At 37.1% G+C, this 19,008-nt stretch overlaps 1 protein-coding gene across 4 annotated transcripts in view; it reads left to right on the plus strand.

Annotated features, from left to right (window-relative positions):
* RALBP1 (ralA binding protein 1) overlaps positions 1 to 19,008 on the plus strand; it is a 58,212-nt gene that overhangs the window by 21,261 nt on the left and 17,943 nt on the right. For all 4 annotated transcript variants that reach the window (XM_055324299.1, XM_055324300.1, XM_055324301.1 and 1 more), the window contains exons 2-3: positions 13,367 to 13,665; positions 15,481 to 15,939. In XM_055324299.1, the coding sequence (XP_055180274.1) occupies positions 13,422 to 13,665; positions 15,481 to 15,939 (703 nt within the window). In that variant the 5' untranslated portion in view covers positions 13,367 to 13,421. The remainder of the gene's footprint in view (positions 1 to 13,366; positions 13,666 to 15,480; positions 15,940 to 19,008) is intronic.

Raw genomic sequence — 19,008 nt, forward strand, 5'->3', positions numbered from 1 at the left:
TCATGACCTGAGCTAAAACCAAGAGCTGGACACTTAACCATGCCACCCAGGTGCCTCAACAACATCTGACCTTCTAATCCTCAGAGTCTGAACTTTCCCTTTCACTTTAAAGCTTTGCTCTTTATTTTATTATTATTTTTGATATTGAAATACAGTTGATACACAAGGTTACATTAGTTTCGGGTATATAGTATAGTGATTCCACAAGTCTATATGTTATATGATGCTCACAAGTGTGGCTACCATCTGTTACCACACAATGGTATTACAATACCATCTACTATATTCCCTGTGCTGCTGTACCTTTCTTGCCCGTGATTTATTCACTCCGCAACTGGAAGCCGTACCTCCTACTCCTCTTTACCCATTTTGCTCAACAGCCTGCCCCCCTCCCCTCTGGCAATCATTAGTTTTGTTCTCTGTATTTATGAATCTGTTTCTTATGCTCTTCAGATTTTGGTCTCATCTGGAGGTTGATTTTACAGATTGAATTATATCAATTTCTTGAACTAACATTAGTTTTTTGTTTTCTTGTCATTAGTGATATGGTGGACGTTGGCATTGAAAAGGCATTCATGCATTAATTTTCATTACAATGAACTTCAGAATTTTACATTTTAAAATTTTATTTTGGGGCACCTGGTGGTTCAGCGGTTGAGTGTCTCCCTTTTGCACAGGACATGATCCCGGGGTCCTGGGATCAAGTCCTGTATTGGGCTCCCCTTGAGGAGCCTACTTGTCTCTCTGCCTATGTCTCTGCCTCTCTCTCTGTCTCATGAATAAATAAACAAAATCTTTAAAAAAAATAAATAAAATTTTATTTTACACATGTGTTGTCTTAGGTATATTGTTCTGATCAGTGACACTGAGAATGTTGAGAAGCTGAGTGAGAAACATGAAATCACCTTGTCATTTAGTGAATTTCTGTGAGTGACATGTGGGACTCTAAATGTATATTTGTTTAGATAAGCATCTGGGGATAGAAGAGAAACTAAAGATTAAGTCTGGTGGTAATATACAAGAAAAGTACAGAAAAGAAACAATAACTCTTGTAAAGAGTAAAATCTCTATTAAAGTACAGCTATAAACAAATGTTAGTAAATTTGAAAGAACTGATTATATAACAATCTGAGTTGGATGGCAGTTGGTCTGTGGGGATGCACATGATAAATTATTGTCAAGCCTGTAAATGTGAATACTAGTTTGCATTTACTGGACACAGATCGTAAACTTCAAACATACTATCATGGGTTGTTGATAATGTCATTCACTGTTGATATGAACCCCTCTAAACTTTATCTGCTTCATCTGAAGGATTATAGCTATCCTATTATAAGCTTAAACAATTTTATGGTAATATTCCTATTTTAAGGGAAATCTCTTTTTCTTTTACTTATTTCTTTTTAATTTATTAAAGATTTATTTATTTGAGAGAGTGTGTGTATGAGTTGGGGGAAGGGCAGAAGGAGAGAATCTCAGACTCCCCACTGAGTGAGGAGCCTGACGTGAGGCTCAGTCTCAGGCCCTGAGATTATGACCTGAGCCGAAATTAGGAGTTGGACACTTAAGTAACTGAGCCATTCAGGCACTCCTTTTATTTTATTTTATTTTATTTTATTTTATTTTATTTTATTTTATTTTATTTTATTTTATTTTATTTTATTATTATTTTAATTTCATTTCATTTCATTTTTTATTTTTATTTTTTTTTAAGATCTTATTTATTCATGAGAGACACACAGAGAGAGGCAGAGACACAGGCAGAGGGAGAAGCAGGCTCCATGCTGGAAGCCTGATGCAGGACTCGATCCCGGGACTCAGGGATCACGCCCTGGGTTGAAGGCAGTGCTAAACTGCTGAGCCACCTGGGCTGCTCCTTTTATTTTATTTTATTTTATTTTATTTTATTTTATTTTATTTTATTTTATTTTATTTTATTTTATTTTATTTTATTTTATTTTTTTAAGGGTTTCCTTTTTTTTTTTTTTAATTTTTATTTATTTATGATAGTCACACAGAGAGAGAGAGAGGCAGAGACACAGGCAGAGGGAGAAGCAGGCTCCATGCACCGGGAGCCTGACGTGGGATTCGATCCCGGGTCTCCAGGATCGCGCCCTGGGCCAAAAGCAGGCGCCAAACCGCTGCGCCACCCAGGGATCCCTCCTTTTATTTGATTTTAAAATAAGATTGGCAGTATTCTTTTTTTGTAAGTTATAATTTTTTTGTTTTATTTATTTTTAAAGATTTTATTTATTTATTCATGAGAGACACAGAGAGAGGAGGCAGAGACACAGGCAGAGGGAGAAGCAGTCTCCATGCAGGGAGCCTGACACGGGACTCGATCCCGGGTCTCCAGGATCACACCCTGAGCCAAAGGCAGACATTTAACTACTGAGGCATCCCTGACTTTTTTTGTTTTAAAATTGTTTCAGAATAATTCATAAGACAGTTTAAGATACCAAATAATACCTGTGCAGAGTTACTATAGCAGACTGAGGCTGTTGTCCACAGGAAGACCTGCCTGCAAGGTCGATCCTTGGCTGGCAGCCAAGAACTTGACTGTTAAGTTCCCTATGGTACATAAAACTTTTCCTAAATGAGAATAGTGGCTCACTGTGTCTCAACTGTTGGTAAAAGCAGTGCGGTATCTGCTGATGACCTGCTTTCTTTCTGGGAGTCTGGAATTCTGGTTGATGTTAGGCTCCATGGAGACCCTGGCTCAGTCTGAGGAGCTGCCTGGCAGACACTTCAGGTGTTACTGTTGCTAGAAGAGTTCAGTTTGTTGCTGTGAACGCCCTGCAGGAGGATTGGAAGCTTGAGCCTGGTGTCCTCTGGATTTTTCTCTGCTTGCCTTTTCCTTTGCTGTTTTTGCTTTGTATCCTTTCACGAAATAGATATCATCCGAGAGTATGATATATGCTGAAGTTATGTGGGTGACCTTGGGGACCCTCCCAAAAGCAGTACTGAAAGACTTACAATTTTCCATTGTAAGTTCTATTCCCAGTCTCATTCTTGCACCCCCCCATCCCCACCCCCCAGTCTTATTTTTTTCCTCTCCGCTAATTCTTTTGGTATTTATTTCTTTGTTTCTAAATAATATACTTAAACTGCTATTTTTTCCAGATACTAGTTTTAGGTGTGGCATATTAACTGGGTATTATGGTAGATGACTATTTAGGTATCATGCCCTTTTCCTGAATTCCCTTTAGCCTTCTGATATAATCATCCCTATCATAATGTTTGATTGAATCAGTGTTCATTGTTTTCATTATGATGACTGGACAACTATTGTGTAATGCGGAGCTAGGCAGTAGACTACAATTTCATTTTCTCGTCTACTTTTTTCTTTTCCTTGCAGTTAATGGTTATTTCTTATTTTTATTTGCTTTTCTATTCTGTTCTTATGACAGATTTATTACAAAAGCCCAAGCAGCTCTTTACCAGATCTTACTGTTCTTTTCCACATGGTCAGAGGTCTGTAAGCCCCATTGTCCCCAGGAGCTCTTCCTCTTATGTCACTGTGGACTGTGTCACTAGTTGGTCACAGGCTTGTTTTCCTGGTGCTTCCTTTGCTGCTTTCCAAGGTTATGCTCAAGTCGTTGGCATTCTTGAGAAAATGTATGGGAAGTACCTTCCTTGACAGTGTGTCTGAAAATGTCTTTATTTCTACCATTATGCTTGAATGGTTGTTGGAGCTAGTTTCCTTTTAGAGTTTTGAAGCTATTTCTTTACTGTCTTTAAATTTCCATTGTTCCTGTTGGCAAATTGGCACTGATCCTTTGTAAGTGCTCTTCCTGGTTGGAATCTATTTTAGTATCATCTTTCTACCCATTGTGCTCTGAAACTTCATAATGTGCTTCAGTGTGGGTCTCTTCTTTTATTGTGTGGGGTGCTTAGTGGTCTCTTGTGATCTGAGCACTCTTGTCCTTTAATTCTGAGAAAACTTCTTTCTATGTCATTTGAAGAACAAAATGTATTATGTGTGCAGATACTGTTTACAAAATTCGGCATTCCCAAATAATAGGTTAATACTGGGTAGAGGTTCAGTATGTAGTGTATTAACTATAGAAACAACAGAAAGCTGCTTCTACTGAATTTTAGCCTGGTATTTATCAATAAAGAACAATTATAAAATACAGAATTTGACTTTTTTTTTAAGATTTTATTTATTTATTCATGAGAGACAGAGAGAGAGGAAGAGAGAGAGAGAGAGAGAGAGAGAGAGAGAGGAAGAGAGACACAGGCAGAGGGAAAAGCAGGCTGCATACAAGGAGTCCAATGTGGGACTCGATCCCGGGTCTCCAGCATCACGCCCTTGGCGGAAGGCAGACGCTCAACTGCTGAGCCACCCAGGCGTCCCTGAATTTGTTTGATTTGTAAACTAGTTAAACAGGTTATTGGTTTTCTGGAATAGGTCTTTTCCTCTGTTGACATTATCAAGTTTAATAAACCACTAGAGTAATTCTCAGAAGCTCATTTCGGGAGACTTTAACTCCATGATCTTTCTTTCTTCCCTATTTAGATTACTTTGTCCTTTTGCATGGGTAAGTGATTATTACTACATGTGCTGATTAATTGTAGTTCCTGAGCAGAAAAACTATTTTAAGAATAATGTGTATCCTAGTTCTTTGGAGAAAAAGTGAATGGTTTTAAGCTACTGTTAGTCAAGTTTGAATGTAGTTTTATGAAACTTTTTTTTTTTTTGCTTTACCTCAATTATAACTGTCATAAAAGTTAATTTAGTACTTTTTTGTCAGATACTGCAGAAGTAACATTTTTTACCTTTAGTATAGTGCAACTCCTGCATCTGTACTGTATTTTATATGCAACATACATACTTAATATTTTAATGTTTGTGGATTAGTATTTTTGATTTGTTTAACCACTGTGCTGCTAAGGTTTTGCCATCTCATGCCCATTTTTCCCTTTACAGTTTTAGTTTAATTAATTAATTAATTTTAAAAAAGATTTTATTTATTTACTCATGAGGGACACACACAGAGAGAGGCAGAGACACAGGCAGAGAAGAAGCAGGCTCCATGCAGGGAGCCTGATATGGGACTTGATCCCGGGTCTCCAGGATCAGGCCCTGGGCTGAAGGCGGCACTAAACCGCTGAGCCACCCAGGCTGCCCTCCCTTTACAGTTTTAAACAATTTCTTCATTAAAAACAATGGTGATGGAAAAAAACCATTTTTTTACCTGCAATTCTCTCTGGAGAGAAGTTACTCTTTTTACAAGAACCAGCCACAGGCTTTCATTTAGGAAAGATTAGAAGAGACATTCCTATTGTAGTGGTTTGTAGTGGGGCATGGGGATGGTGGGATGTTTATCGTAGAGGTGGGAGTAGCAACATTTGACAATGAGGGTGTGTGTTTTTTAATGGCTCATGATCAACGTCATCTGTATGTATGGCATTATGGCTTTTTTCCCTTCTGAGAGATTTTACTGAGATATAATTGATATTCAGTGAAATGTATACTTTAAGTTTTAGCAAATGTGTACATACATATAGCCCACATGCTTGTTAAGATATACCACATAGCTGCCAATCCAGAAAATTCTCTCCTGTTTTGTACTCAATGCCTGCCTCTGCCTTATACCCCCACAACTACAATTTTAAATTCTTTTGACAGAGGGAAGTTTCCTTGTTTCAGAACTTCATGTAAACAGAATCCATTTTATGATCTTTTGTGTGTGCAGATACTGTGTCTGGGTGTGCTGACTTGAAATTCATCTGTTTTGTTGTATGAATAGTTGCTTCTAAGAAAATGCTAACATTAGTACATTGTAGTTTATCTAGTCCCTTGTTGGAAATGTAGATGTTTCTGGTTTTTATGGATAAAGTTACTCTGATCATAAGTCTTTGTGGATATGTTTCCATTTCTCTTGAGTAAATACTCAGTAGTGCAATTGGTAGGTCATATAGTAGGATTTAATAACAGATACTGCCAAACACTTTTCCAAAATGGTTAAACTTTACATTCCCACCAACAATTTCTTAAGCTTTCTTGTGTCCTATATCTTCACCAGTGTTGGAAATGATCTCATTCTGTTTAAATTTTAGCCATTCTAGATGGTGTTTTTTGATAGTTCACATTTAAAATTTAATTTGGATTCCTTCAGTGTTTAGTGAGGTGGAGCTTTTTTTTATGGGCTTCTTGACCAGTCACATATTTTTCTTTGTAAGTTTTTTGCTCAACTCTTTTGCCCACTTTTCCCCCTGGATTGTTTGTCTTCTTATTATTGAATTGTAAGGAGTTTTTTTTATATATTATGGATATAATTTTTGTCAGATATATATTCTGTAAATGTCTTTTCCAAGACTGGCTTGATTATTCAATTTCCTAATGAGCAGAAATTTTTACTTTTATTAGGGTCCAGTTTTCAATTTTTAATGTTATAGTTAATGCTTTCTGGTCCTGTCTGGACCAGAAATTCTTACCCTCATGTCTCAAAAATCTTTTTCTTTAGAAGTTTTACAGTTATGAGCTTTTAAATTTTGCATCTATGATTTATCATGAATTGTGTTTTGTGTATGATGTTGCAAATTCTCTTACACTTCTTTGCATTCACTTTCCTGGCTGACCACATCTGGCCCAGCAGCACTTCTGATTGGCTTTCTGTCACTACAGATTAGTTTTGCTTGTTTAAGAATTCCATATACATGGACTCATGCAGTGTATATTCTTTTGTCTGGATTCTTTGGTTCATTGTTTTTGAGACTCATCTGTGTTGTTGTGTCCATCATTCCTTTTTATTCATTCCTTTTTATTGCTGAATAGTATTTCATCATAAGGATATATCATAATTTGTTAACTTTTGCTTGTTGATATATATGTAGGTCATCTCCAGTTGGCTAGCATAAATAAAGGTACTGTTAACTTTCATTGAGAAGTCTTTGTGTGCATTTCATTTTCATTTCTCTTGAGTAAATACCTGGAAGTGGAATTATTAGGTGATGAAAATGTATGTTAATTTTATAGGAAACCGTTAAGTACTTTTCCAAAGTGATTGTGCAGTTTCTGCACTTGCTGTCAGTAACAGATGAGAATACCAGTTGCTCCACATTCGTGTCAACACTTGGTACTAACAGTCCTTTTAATTTTAATTTTTAATTTTAGGTAATAGGGTTATTCTGGTTTTAATTTGCATTTCCTTAATGAGTAATGATATTGAGCATTGTTTTCATGTGCTTTTTGATCATTTGTATATTTTCTTTGGTGAAGTATCTGTTCGGATATTTTGCTTGCTATTATTATTTGCTCATTATTTTTAATTGGTTTGTCTTATTGGTATATAAGGTAATACATATCTTATAGATCAATTGTATATATACGATGCATATTTTTTTTCCTAAAGAAATAAATTCTTTGTCAGATATATGTATTACAAATATTTTCATCCAGCACAGGCTTGTTATTTTCTCAATATAATTTTCTTTTAATGTATAGATGGCTTAACTTTTGACGAAATCTCATTATCAACTTGTTGTTTTATGATTTGTAGTTTTTGTGTCCCAGCTGAGATATATATATATTTTTAAAGATTTAATTTATTTATTCATGAGAGAGAATGAGAGACACAGAGAGAGAATGAGAGAATTCATGAGAGACACAGAGAGAGAGAGGCAGAGACACAGGCAGAGGGAGAAGCAGGCTCCATGCAGGGAGCCCGATGTGGGACTCGATCCCGGGACTCTAGGATCACTCCCTGGGCTGAAGGCAGGCGCTAAACTGCTAAGCCACCCTGGGATCCCCCCAGCTGAGATATTATCTAGATTGCTTGTTTCATCATTTACTGAGAGAGTTCTGTGATAATGATAATTGGGGATTTGTCTATTTCTCTCTTTAATTCTGTCAGTTTTGCTTCATGTATTTGAAGCTGTTATTAGACGTGTACATGTGTAGAATTACATCATTTATGATTGTGGGGATGTCCTTTATTTCTGCAGTACTTGTCTTGCAGTCTATTTTGTCTGATACTATAGTCACTCCACCTTTCTGATGTTATTTATATGTTTGTATGGTATATCTTTTCCATTCATTTGCTTTTAACCTTTCTGTGTAGTAATTATTTTTAAAGTGCATCTCTTGTAAACAGCAGATCACTGAATCTTGCTTCGTTGTGCACCCTGATTTCTCTGCCTTTTTATTGGAATGTATATTCCATTGCCCGTAATGTAATTATTGGTTTTAATTCTGTATTACGATTTGTCTTCTGTGTAATTAATCTTTTCTTTGGAGGTTTTCTTTTTTCCTCTTTTGCTTCTGGCTTCCCATGTGGGCTCTATTGACACTGAAGTGGGGTGGCCTCATTACCACTGGGTGGTGGTGAAAATCCTAACTCTCTGTTAGGCCTCTGAGACTACCTAGCAGGAATGGAGCAGGGTGCTTAGTTACTTACAGTTTGGGGGTAGAAGTCCAGATTCTTCACTGGAAGAATCTCCATTGATACCCTTGCAAGAGCAGAGTACTCTTACCAATTGGCCGGTGTGAAAGGCCCAGCTCCCTACTTGGGGCACCCCATGAGGGTGCAAATCTAATCTCCCTCTTACCGGTGTGGTTCAGGGGAGGGCTACAGATTTTTCCTGGTGTTTGCCTGGGGTAGACCATTATTATCTAAAAGTTTTCCTCTTGTAGGGCAGCTCCTTTCCTAGTCCTTTGGCTAGAGAGAGCAGGCATTTGTTGTTTCATCTGTGCCCATCAGTGTTTCTGGGTTTTGGACTGAATTCCAAGTCTGGGATGTAGAGGCAAAAAGAAAACTCAGGGACCTTCCAACTCTGTTCTTAGAATCCTGAGGTCCCTAACCTACTAACCTTCTTCTCTATCAGTTGGTTGTCATTTTTTTTTTTTAAATCTAATATCCAGGATTTTTAGTTGTACTTCACCAAGAGGAGTAGGGTAAGTATTCTTTCTTCAAATGTTTACAAATTTACACCCATTCTTCTTTTCCGTTAGAAGTAGAAATTTTTAATTTTTGTGTTTTTTTCCTTACCTTTAGCTATTTCTACTCAAATTTACCATGGACCCTTGAGGCTGCGTCTGCCCATTTTTATTTATTTTATTTTTATTTTTATTTTTATTTTTTTATTTACGATAGTCACACACACACACACACACACACACAGAGAGAGAGAGAGAGAGAGAAGAGGCAGAGACACAGGCAGAGGGAGAAGCAGGCTCCATGCACCGGGAGCCTGACGTGGGATTCGATTCTGGGTCTCCAGGATCGCGCCCTGAGCCAAAGGCAGGCGCTAAACTGCTGCGCCACCGAGCATTTGTTGAAGCTTAGGTTTGCTGTGGCTCCCCAGTGCTCAGAACAGTGTGTCCTAATGGAGACCTGTTGCTTTTAAATCATCCTGCTTTCAGGCCTTCACCCTTCATGTATGCTCTTAGCTCTGCCCTTCCTTCTACTCATTCCCAACTGTAGTGGAAGCAAGTCAACACATAATCATCTAGAGTAGTTTTTGTAAGATTATCTCTTGAATGCTTTCTGAACAAACCTGTCCTCTTTGTCAGTCTTGGATGGAAACTGAGTAATGCTAGTGTGTGAACAGAGAGAACGTTACAAAATGCTGCAGGAAGATGGGAGGAGCACCCAGATCCGTGTGGCATTGGTACATATTCCTGCCCTTACTCCTCTAGGTCCCCGTTTTATCACTTTCTGGCTTTGTGATTGGTGATGACTCGGCTCCCACATCAAGGCCGAAGTCCTCAGCTGGGCATTCAGAACCCACCTGTCTTTCCATGCCTCTCCTATCCTTCCCATGAGCTGTTCCATCGGACCAGGCTTGCTGCCATCCCACAGATAAGCCCCGTGTTTCTGCGTGTGTCTTAATTTAACTGCGCTGTTCCTCCTGGCGTGAATGTGCTCTTCTGGGTGTGATACATGAAGGGCAGTGCAGTGGAAAAAATGATACTTCAGGGTAGATCCCAGTTTTACTGCTTGCTGTGTGACTTAGGGTAAGTTACTGCAGGCCTCTAAGCCTTGGCCCCCCCCCTTTGTGAACCTGGCAAAGTACTTCTTTTCTCACAGGATGCACTAAGGTTAATGTATGTGAATGTTACTGAAGCCACAGGAACTCAAAATTTGGGTTCCATTGCTTTGTTTCCTTAATTCAAATGTAAGGCTAAGGGTCAGGTTCATGTCTTCTAGTCTTTGTCTCATCATCAATATACAATATGTTGAGGACATGGGAGAAACTAATTAGTTCATTAAGTAAACTTAATTTGAGTAATTTGAGTACTTCCTATAATGCCCTGTATTGTGTTAAATGCTGGAGCTCACAAATTTGCTGGACAGGACAGACGGGTGCCCAGGCAATTAAAACAGCATAGTGCATGCAGTGCTAGAGGTGTGTTCTGGAGATTTGGAGAGCACAGAAAAGGAGTGGTGAGGGAGGATTCCTGGAAAAAGTGTTGCTGGTAATTGATCCTGTTGTTGTTGTTGTTTTTTTTTAAACAGCTTTATTTAGGTATGATTTACATACCATAAGATCCACCCACTTTAAGTGTATAATGTGGTGATTTTTAGTAAATCAACTAGTTTGTGTAACTGTCACCACTGTCTAAATCTAGGCTACTTCCATCACTTCAAACAGATCCCTCATTCCCATTTTCAGGAGTCATGGTGAAGGATGGGTGTAAATTGGCCGTGCAGAGGTGCTAGAAGGGGGGCTGGCTTTCCAGGAGTGAAGACATTGTGTGCAAAGCCAGGGGAGCTTAAGACAAAATGGCTCAGTGTGGAAGAGATGCCTATAAGCAGGTTTATTTGTGTAGTTTACAGCTGTGCTCCTTCCTGCAGCTGTGTTTTGGCTTCCTCTTTGGAGCTCAGTTTCCTCACCTGTAATACGTAACTGTTATACTGTTGGGCTCTAGCTTTGCGTAAACCCTCAAATCCCGTAATTGTTAAAACTTACGATGCTGCCTTTGATTGAAGAGAAAATGGCCTGTACTTCTAAAAAACAGTAGCCAAACAGAAAAACAGAATTAGACTGATCCTTATAGATCTTAAATGGAACTTTCTGATTTTTTTTTATGTTTTCCTGATTATATGAGCAATAGTACATACTGGGTAGAAAATTTATGAAATGCAGGACGGTAGGAAGAAAACATAGTTAGGTCACTTATGATCTTAGGATTCAGAGAATTGTTATTAACATTCTCTTGTACTTAAGTTTTTTTTTATTTTTTTTTAATTTTTTTTTTTAGAGAGAGAGAGAGAGAGAGAGAGAATGTGTGTATATGAGAGCAGGGGAGAGAAGGGGGAGAGGGAGAGAGAATCCCAAGGCAGGCTAGAATGCTCAGTGCAGAGCCTGATGCAGGGCTCAATCTGAGAGATCATGACCTAAGCCGAAATTAAAAGCCGGACATTTAACCAACTGAGTGAGCTCACTCAGGTGCCCCTGTTCTTACCATTTTTTGCATGTATGTTCATATACTTAAATATTGATATTGTGCTATAAATAAAGCCTTTTCTCTATATTATTAAATAGTATTAGAAACATGATTTTAAATGCTGTATGATTTTTATGAAATTAAAAAAAATATGCCCTGTACATTTTAAAAAAGAACAGTAGTAATGAAAGTAATAAAAGGACATGGTAAGGTTCAAACTATGTTGAAGGAATAAAAAAAAAAAATCTTTCTCTCCCTCCCATTTTACCACTTCCAAGAGTTAACAGTAGCTGTTTCTTATAAGCTTTCAGAAATTGTGTGTATTAATTTATATTCCATTATGTGGGTAAATCATAACTGATCTTTTATGGATAGCCATTTAGATTATTATATTTTTTGCTCTTAGAGTTCTGAAATGAATATTTTCATGTGCACATCCTTGAATTCTTGTGAAAGTGTATCTGAAGAATAATTTCCTAAAAGGAATGCCTGGATCAGAGAGTATGTTTTATATTTTGATAGATATTGCCAAATTGCTTTTCAAAAAGATTGTGCTAATTTATACTTATGTTATCAGTAGTCTCATGAGTCCCTCTTTGCTTATATCTTTACCAACATTGGGTATTATGTACTTTTTTGTTTTTTGCCAGTCTGATGTTAGAAAAATGGTAACTTTTTAAGTTTATGCTTTAAAAATTAGAATTGTACTTGAACATTATTTTCATGTGGATATTAGTCATTTTTCTATAAGTTGCATCATGTGCTTTGTGTAGGTATCCTGATTTGTTCATATTTTACTGATTTCTAAGAACTCTTTGCTGTTTAAAGAACTTAGTTATTGCAGATTGCCAATTTATTTTTTTTAATGTTTGCTTGTTTTTTGACTGTTCATGGTCAGATTTATTGATCTTGTCATTTAGGGCTTGAGGGGTTTTTAAATTGTAAAATAACCTTAAAAATAAGTGCAAAGAGAAAATGAGTGATTCTAATAGTTTTCCAAATGAGTATCATAAGGATATTAAAGAGGAATAAGAACTGATCCAAGTAACTTTTGACTGTATATAGATTGTGTAACCTCTAAGAAAGAAAGAAGTGAACAGATCTTGAGTTCTTACTATGGTTGGCCTTTGCAGTGTCCATTCTAGTCAGTCTGCTTTGTGTGTATTTTAGGATTGAACAAATAAGGGCTCCCTTGTTTCTTTTGACATAATTGGAGTACAAAATTAAAGTTATTATCAACACAAAAACTACCTAATATAATGCAGTATATAACTATAATTAAGGATCTATCATTGTATGAATCATCAAATATATCCCTACAACTATTGTAAATTTTAATTATGATTCTGAACTATTCATCTGTAGCTATATAAGTTGTCTTTATATAATTTATTACTTGTAATTTGTTCATAAAGGAAAATAGTAAGATTTTATGTTGATTAGAGCAATCAAAATGAAACTTCTTGGGACAGCCCCGGTGGTGCAGCGGTTTAGCGCCGCCTGCAGCCCAGGGTGTGATCCTGGAGGCCTGGGATCGAGTCCCACTTCGAGCTCCTTGCATGGAATCCTGCTTCTCCCTCTGCCTGTGTCTCTGCCTATCTCTCTGTGTGTGTTTCTCATGAATAAATAAATAAATAAATCTTAAAAAGCAAAAAACAAAAACAAAATGAAACTTCTTACTGTGGGGACTTCTTTGTAAAAGGAGCTCTGTGTGCTACTTTGAGAACTCTCATTTTCATTTAGTTTATTTTTCTAATACTTAAAGATGCTAGTGCTTTCTATGAAAGCTCTGAAAACTGAAATGTGTGATGAATATAACTTGAGATGATAAAATGAGTATTTTTAAAGAGGGGTCATGAAGAAAAATATTTTTGATTTGTAAATGCAAGAGTACGCACTATGTTTTGTGTGTGGGGAGGTGCTTTTGTATTTTGACTGGTGTTGATGACCTTTTTTTCCTATGTGCAGGTGTAATGGATAGGTAACAGAGAAACCCTCTTCACTGTCTCATCAGGGAGGCAGAATGACTGAGTGCTTCCTGCCTCCCACCAGCAGCCCCAGTGAACACCGCAGGGTGGAGCATGGCAGTGGTCTTACCCGAACCCCCAGCTCTGAGGAGATCAGCCCTACTAAGTTTCCTGGATTGTACCGCACCGGCGAGCCCTCGCCTCCCCATGACAGCCTCCATGAACCTCCTGACATAGTATCTGATGATGAGAAAGACCATGGGAAGAAAAAAGGAAAATTTAAGAAAAAAGAAAAAAGGAGTAAGTGCCATTTTTATCTGTGCTTTTGATATATTTCAGATAAACTTTTACTAAAATTACCATGCACCTGCTATTTTATGAGACAATGTTCAAAGACTCTTGTTTGACATTTTCTCTTCTTTTCTGGATCTCAATTTTTGTATAGTAGAGCTGTATTTTAGGGTCTTACTCTTGCAAGTAAAAATACCAAATTTCCAGAAATGGTAAAGTTTTATGATGAAAGTTTCTTATATTGATTATTTTAAATAATGCATAAAAAGTAGATACTGGATTTTCACCCTTATATAGAATATTACTTTCTTGGCTAGGTTGTGTAAGCCAGTTGCAGTACTATACTTTATTGGAACTGTAAAAAAAAGTAGTTATTTGTTTGTCTTAAGCAAATGCCATAATGCATTCTATTTATAGTTCCTATTCAGTAGGAAAGATGAATTTTTTAAGCATAGCACCTTAGTATGTTAAAAGCAGATCAGGTGAGTTATTTTAAGTATTGCTTTATTTGGAGTTTTACGGTATTTTTAAGTTAATTTGTTTTTTGAAGCATAGCACTAAGAATGCACAAATTGTATATAACTTGAATGAGTTATCACAAAAAGGGTGTATGTCCTTATAATTATAAGCCTCTGGGAATAGAGCATTATCAGCAGCTTAGAAATTCCTTTCCATTATCCCTTCAAAGGGAATCTTCCACCCTTCCCAAAGGTAAACTGCTTTCAATATAGCTTGAAACTGCCTGATTTTGAATTTATCTAACTGATACCAGATTTCCTTTTGCATCTAGTTTCTTTTGCCCAAAGTTGTATTCATTAGATTCATCCATGTTATTCTATGTGGCAGTAATCTATTCGTTTTTATTGCTGGATTTTGTTTCATTTCATTAATATACTAGAATTTTTTGCTATTCTTGGTCTTTTGGGTTGTTTTCCATTTTTGACTGTTATGAATAGGGCTTCTGTGAGTGTCGTTGTAGGTGTTTATACATATTTCTGTTGTATATATGCCTGGATGTGGAATTGCTGTATTATAGGCCATACTCATCTTAGCATTAGTCTAATAGATCCTGCAAAAACAATTTTCCAGAGTGGTTTACACTCACACCAGCAGTGTCTGAGAACCGCATTTGTTTTAGATCATGGTATAATGCCCTTAAGGTTTCTGTCCTTCTGGTTGGTGTGGAGTTTGTGGTATTTTAAATGGAGGGTAATTTGTGAAATATTTTTAATCTTTGTTATGAAATAGCTTGTAAGGTAGCTGGCTAAAGAAAAGAATAGGAGAATTATATTTTGAGATAACAGAAGCAAGCTAGGATAGCTCTAATATGATATAAAACAAGTGTCAGTGTGTGTACACCAAGGCTCATGATGCATAAGTGGGCCGGTGCATTTGGTCACCATCCAGAGACTCGGAAATTTCCTGGTTCTGTCTTCCACCCAAATGAAGCTTCAGTCCCTGCTGCAGTTTCCAGAAAGAACGCTCTATATTATAGGACTCTTACTTAGCTCTCTTTCTGTAGATCCTTTGTTGTGTATTCATAGTATTTGGTTTGCCAAACTTCCACCTAAAACCAGTTGTGATGGTAACTGGCACTCTGCATTTCCCCTCTTGTGGCCAGGAGATGTCACTGCCACATCTCATTTTACCTGAGAAGAAACCTGTTTCTTTACTGGGAGTACCCAGTAGGGATTGACCATGAAGTGAAAAGCAAGGTAGCTAGTGCCAGGTAGCGCTGTTTTTTTGGTCCTGTTTTTAGAGAGTTTAGGCATGGTTTGACATTTAACAGATCTATGACTTCTGTTTCCTGTGTTTCTTTGGCAGCTGAAGGCTATGCTGCCTTTCAGGAAGACAGCTCTGGAGATGAAGCTGAAAGTCCTTCCAAAATGAAGAGGTCCAAGGGAATTCATGTTTTCAAGAAGCCCAGCTTTTCTAAAAAGAAAGAGAAGGATTTTAAAATTAAAGAGAAACCCAAAGAGGAAAAACATAAAGAAGAAAAGCACAAAGAAGAGAAACATAAAGAGAAGAAGTCAAAAGACTTGACAGCAGCCGATGTTGTTAAACAGTGGAAGGAGAAGAAGAAAAAGAAGAAGCCAATCCAGGAGCCAGAGGTGCCTCAGATTGATGTTCCGAACCTCAAACCCATCTTTGGAGTCCCTTTGACTGATGCAGCTGAGAGGACCATGCTGTACGATGGCATTCGGCTGCCAGCGGTTTTCCGTGAGTGTGTAGATTACGTGGAGAAGTATGGCATGAAGTGTGAAGGCATCTACAGAGTTTCAGGTATTGAGGACATGTGCTTCTCTTGGGGGTTTTAAGAAATTCACCTTCATTTTTTAAAGAAAGGAAAATGATTAGCTTGTGAGGAAAATTATAGCATGGGTCCTGAGCCTTATTCATTTCCTTGATCCTTGCAGTTGAACAAAAATCCCTCACTGCACGCGCGTGCATGTGGGTATGTGTTTGTGTGTGTTTTGATAGTTTGCTTTTTTCTTATGATACTACCTTCCATTAGGAGGCTTTATGCATGAGTCTTTCACAGTTTGCAGCCGCCCGGCTGAGTATAAGCAAAGCACAGGAGTAGTGTCCCTTCGCTCTGGTGCGCTCAGACTGTGCTGTATTCTTCTCACCTCTTTCCTCTCTGAGCAGAGCTCCGTGTTGTGAGGGAGAGGAGATACCTGGGTAAAGGATGCTTCAGAGACACTTTTATTAGCATAATCATATTTCCTGAGTTAAGCTGAGGGACATGAAATGTTCTTTGTTAAATGTTTAGGCCCAAATGTGAATGCTTTTGTCAGCCATGTGCAGCTATTACATAGATTAATGAAATTGATTTTCCATGTATTTATGTTCCCTATGTGTGAAAATTTAAATTTCATATTTGGCAAGAATATCTCATGTGGGTGTCTAGAATCAAGCAAAATGTAAAAGGAAAAAGATTTTATTTCTTGCAAAGTAGTAGGACTTTTTTATTGTGTAGTATGGAAGTCTTGCCCTGTGCAACATCTGTGTTCCAAATCATTACTTTCCTTTAATTCAGTTTCTTAATACTGGAGATGTATTTTATAAAACTTGTTGGTAACACATTTTCATGATATGTCAAATCATACATGTTTAGAATATAGAGATTATGTTGAGCTTTTCCATTTATTTGGTTCATACACATTTTTAGAGGGCAGATTTGATATTTTTGATTTTTTTGAGAAGGAACAGGCATCTTTGATAATTGAGGAACCTTTTACATAGTTCCATAGATACCATGCCGTCGTTTAGACTCTTAACTGTTTTGGCTAACATAGTATCATTTTGTAGAAAATAAAATCCACAAATTAGGTATTGAATTTATAACCGTTTAATAACACGAAAATAAACACATTTAAATGAATTTGCAAATTTGGCTTTTAAAACTAATGATGAATTGGGGATCCCTGGGTGGCGCAGCGGTTTGGCGCCTGCCTTTGGCCCAGGGCGCGATCCTGGAGACCCGGGATCGAATCCCACGTCGGGCTCCTGGTGCATGGAGCCTGCTTCTCCCTCTGCCTATGTCTCTGCCTCTCTCTCTCTCTCTCTGTGACTATCATAAATAAATAAAAATTAAAAAAAAAAAAACTAATGATGAATTGGTTTTTAAAGATTTAAACAGTACTAACACAGCTGCTTCTCTCACATGAGTTTGATAGGCATGAAGGAACTTTGTTTTAGGTGAAAGTTTCTCTGAAGAGTTTCTGTAGCTTTGTTCAAAGGATTCCTTTGTCTTTGACCTATTTTTGATGTTTGCATTCTTTTGGAGAGTCAGAGTTGCAGAACTCCTCTATTTGTGTGTCAGAGCATTCAAACGGAGCTGTTCCCCTGATCATTGACTCCTGGAGGCTGAGCTCTTGCTTTGATCAATTTTTTATTATTTTTTAAGCTCTGACAGTGTGCTGTATTCAGCACACTGTGGATTAAGTTTATGGCTGTGACTTTTCTGTGACTTTTCTTTCTTTGAATACCCATAATACTGTTTTCTGCTGGAAATTTTTGGCTTTTACTTATTCATATGTAAGTTCCACTGTTAAATATATATCATTTTGTGTATGCTCTTTTTTTTACCTAAGACATTTTATTTGAAGTGTCCAATTAAAATTTTTTTTTGATAATTTCAGAGTAGCAACAAACCAAACACATATTTTAATTGTTTATTTGTGCAGGTTTCTGGGTTGGCACTATTGGGGAGAAAAATTAGATACATAAAAGAAAGAGAAAGTCTTTGCTAAGAATTTCAATTGAAGTTCTCACTCACTGTGTTTTACTCATTGTCATAAAAATAAGAAAATGGGAATTATTTAGGCGCATGTGTGGCTCAGTTGATTAAGTGTCTTTAACTATTGATTTTGGTTCAGGTGATGATCCTTGGTTGATACTTTGGTTAAGGATGGAACCCCACATCACGCTCCATGCTCAGTGCAGAGTCTGCTTCTCTTCCTTTCTGCCACCTCCTCCCCCTTGGCCTGGTTGCTCATTCTTTCTAAAATAAATAATAAAATCTTAAAAAGAAAATGGGAATTATTTTCTAACTTTTCCTGCCTCAAAATAAAGACTATACAAAATAAGCTTTATGTTCTTACTTTCACATTTGGTGTTAATTGATTTTATTTTGCCAGTGCTGGGTAAGTGATGATTGACAGATTTATTGTAATGCCATTGTAAGGGTTTCACATAAGATAAGGAACACCAAAGCCCGGATGTAAGCACTATTGATTATAAAATGCTGTTGAGATTAGATGACACTTGAATATTTGCATCAACCATTATAGTCTCTCAGTCTTAATAATGTGGCTTGTTTCAAATGTTGGCCTAAAGTTTTAAGTATCAAACACAACAGAAAGCTACCTTGTACTTTAATGAGCAGTCACTAACACTGAATCCATATCACTTAAATGCAGATTGGACTAGATTTAAAAACTTATAGAATGTTTGGAAAACAGTTTTGTGTGTCACTGTTTCTGTCCTATAAGCAAAACAATTTGATTTTAGGAACCTTAAGTTAGTTTCTTTCTTTCTTTTTTTTTTTTTTTTTTTTTGGTTGTTCCTGCTGTGTTCCAGATTAAGAAAACATATCATAGTTTAAGGTTAAAATAGAAATTAGATGGGGATTATTTAATGGACAAGATTTTTCATAGTGTGTTTAGATAGCAAACCCCCCTTTTGCATTTATGATACAATGTTTGCTTATAAAAAAGTAATTACCCACAACTTTTTGGACACACTTATAAATACTGAGTTGTGTGTTGTGTTATCAGTCTTGTGACTCATTAGAAAAGGCAGTTGGCCGCTCATGTGGAACAAGATTTACACTTGGATTGTAGTTGA

The sequence above is a fragment of the Nyctereutes procyonoides genome, unplaced genomic scaffold, assembly GCF_905146905.1.
Source record: "Nyctereutes procyonoides isolate TBG_1078 unplaced genomic scaffold, NYPRO_anot_genome, whole genome shotgun sequence".
NCBI lineage: Eukaryota > Metazoa > Chordata > Mammalia > Carnivora > Canidae > Nyctereutes > Nyctereutes procyonoides.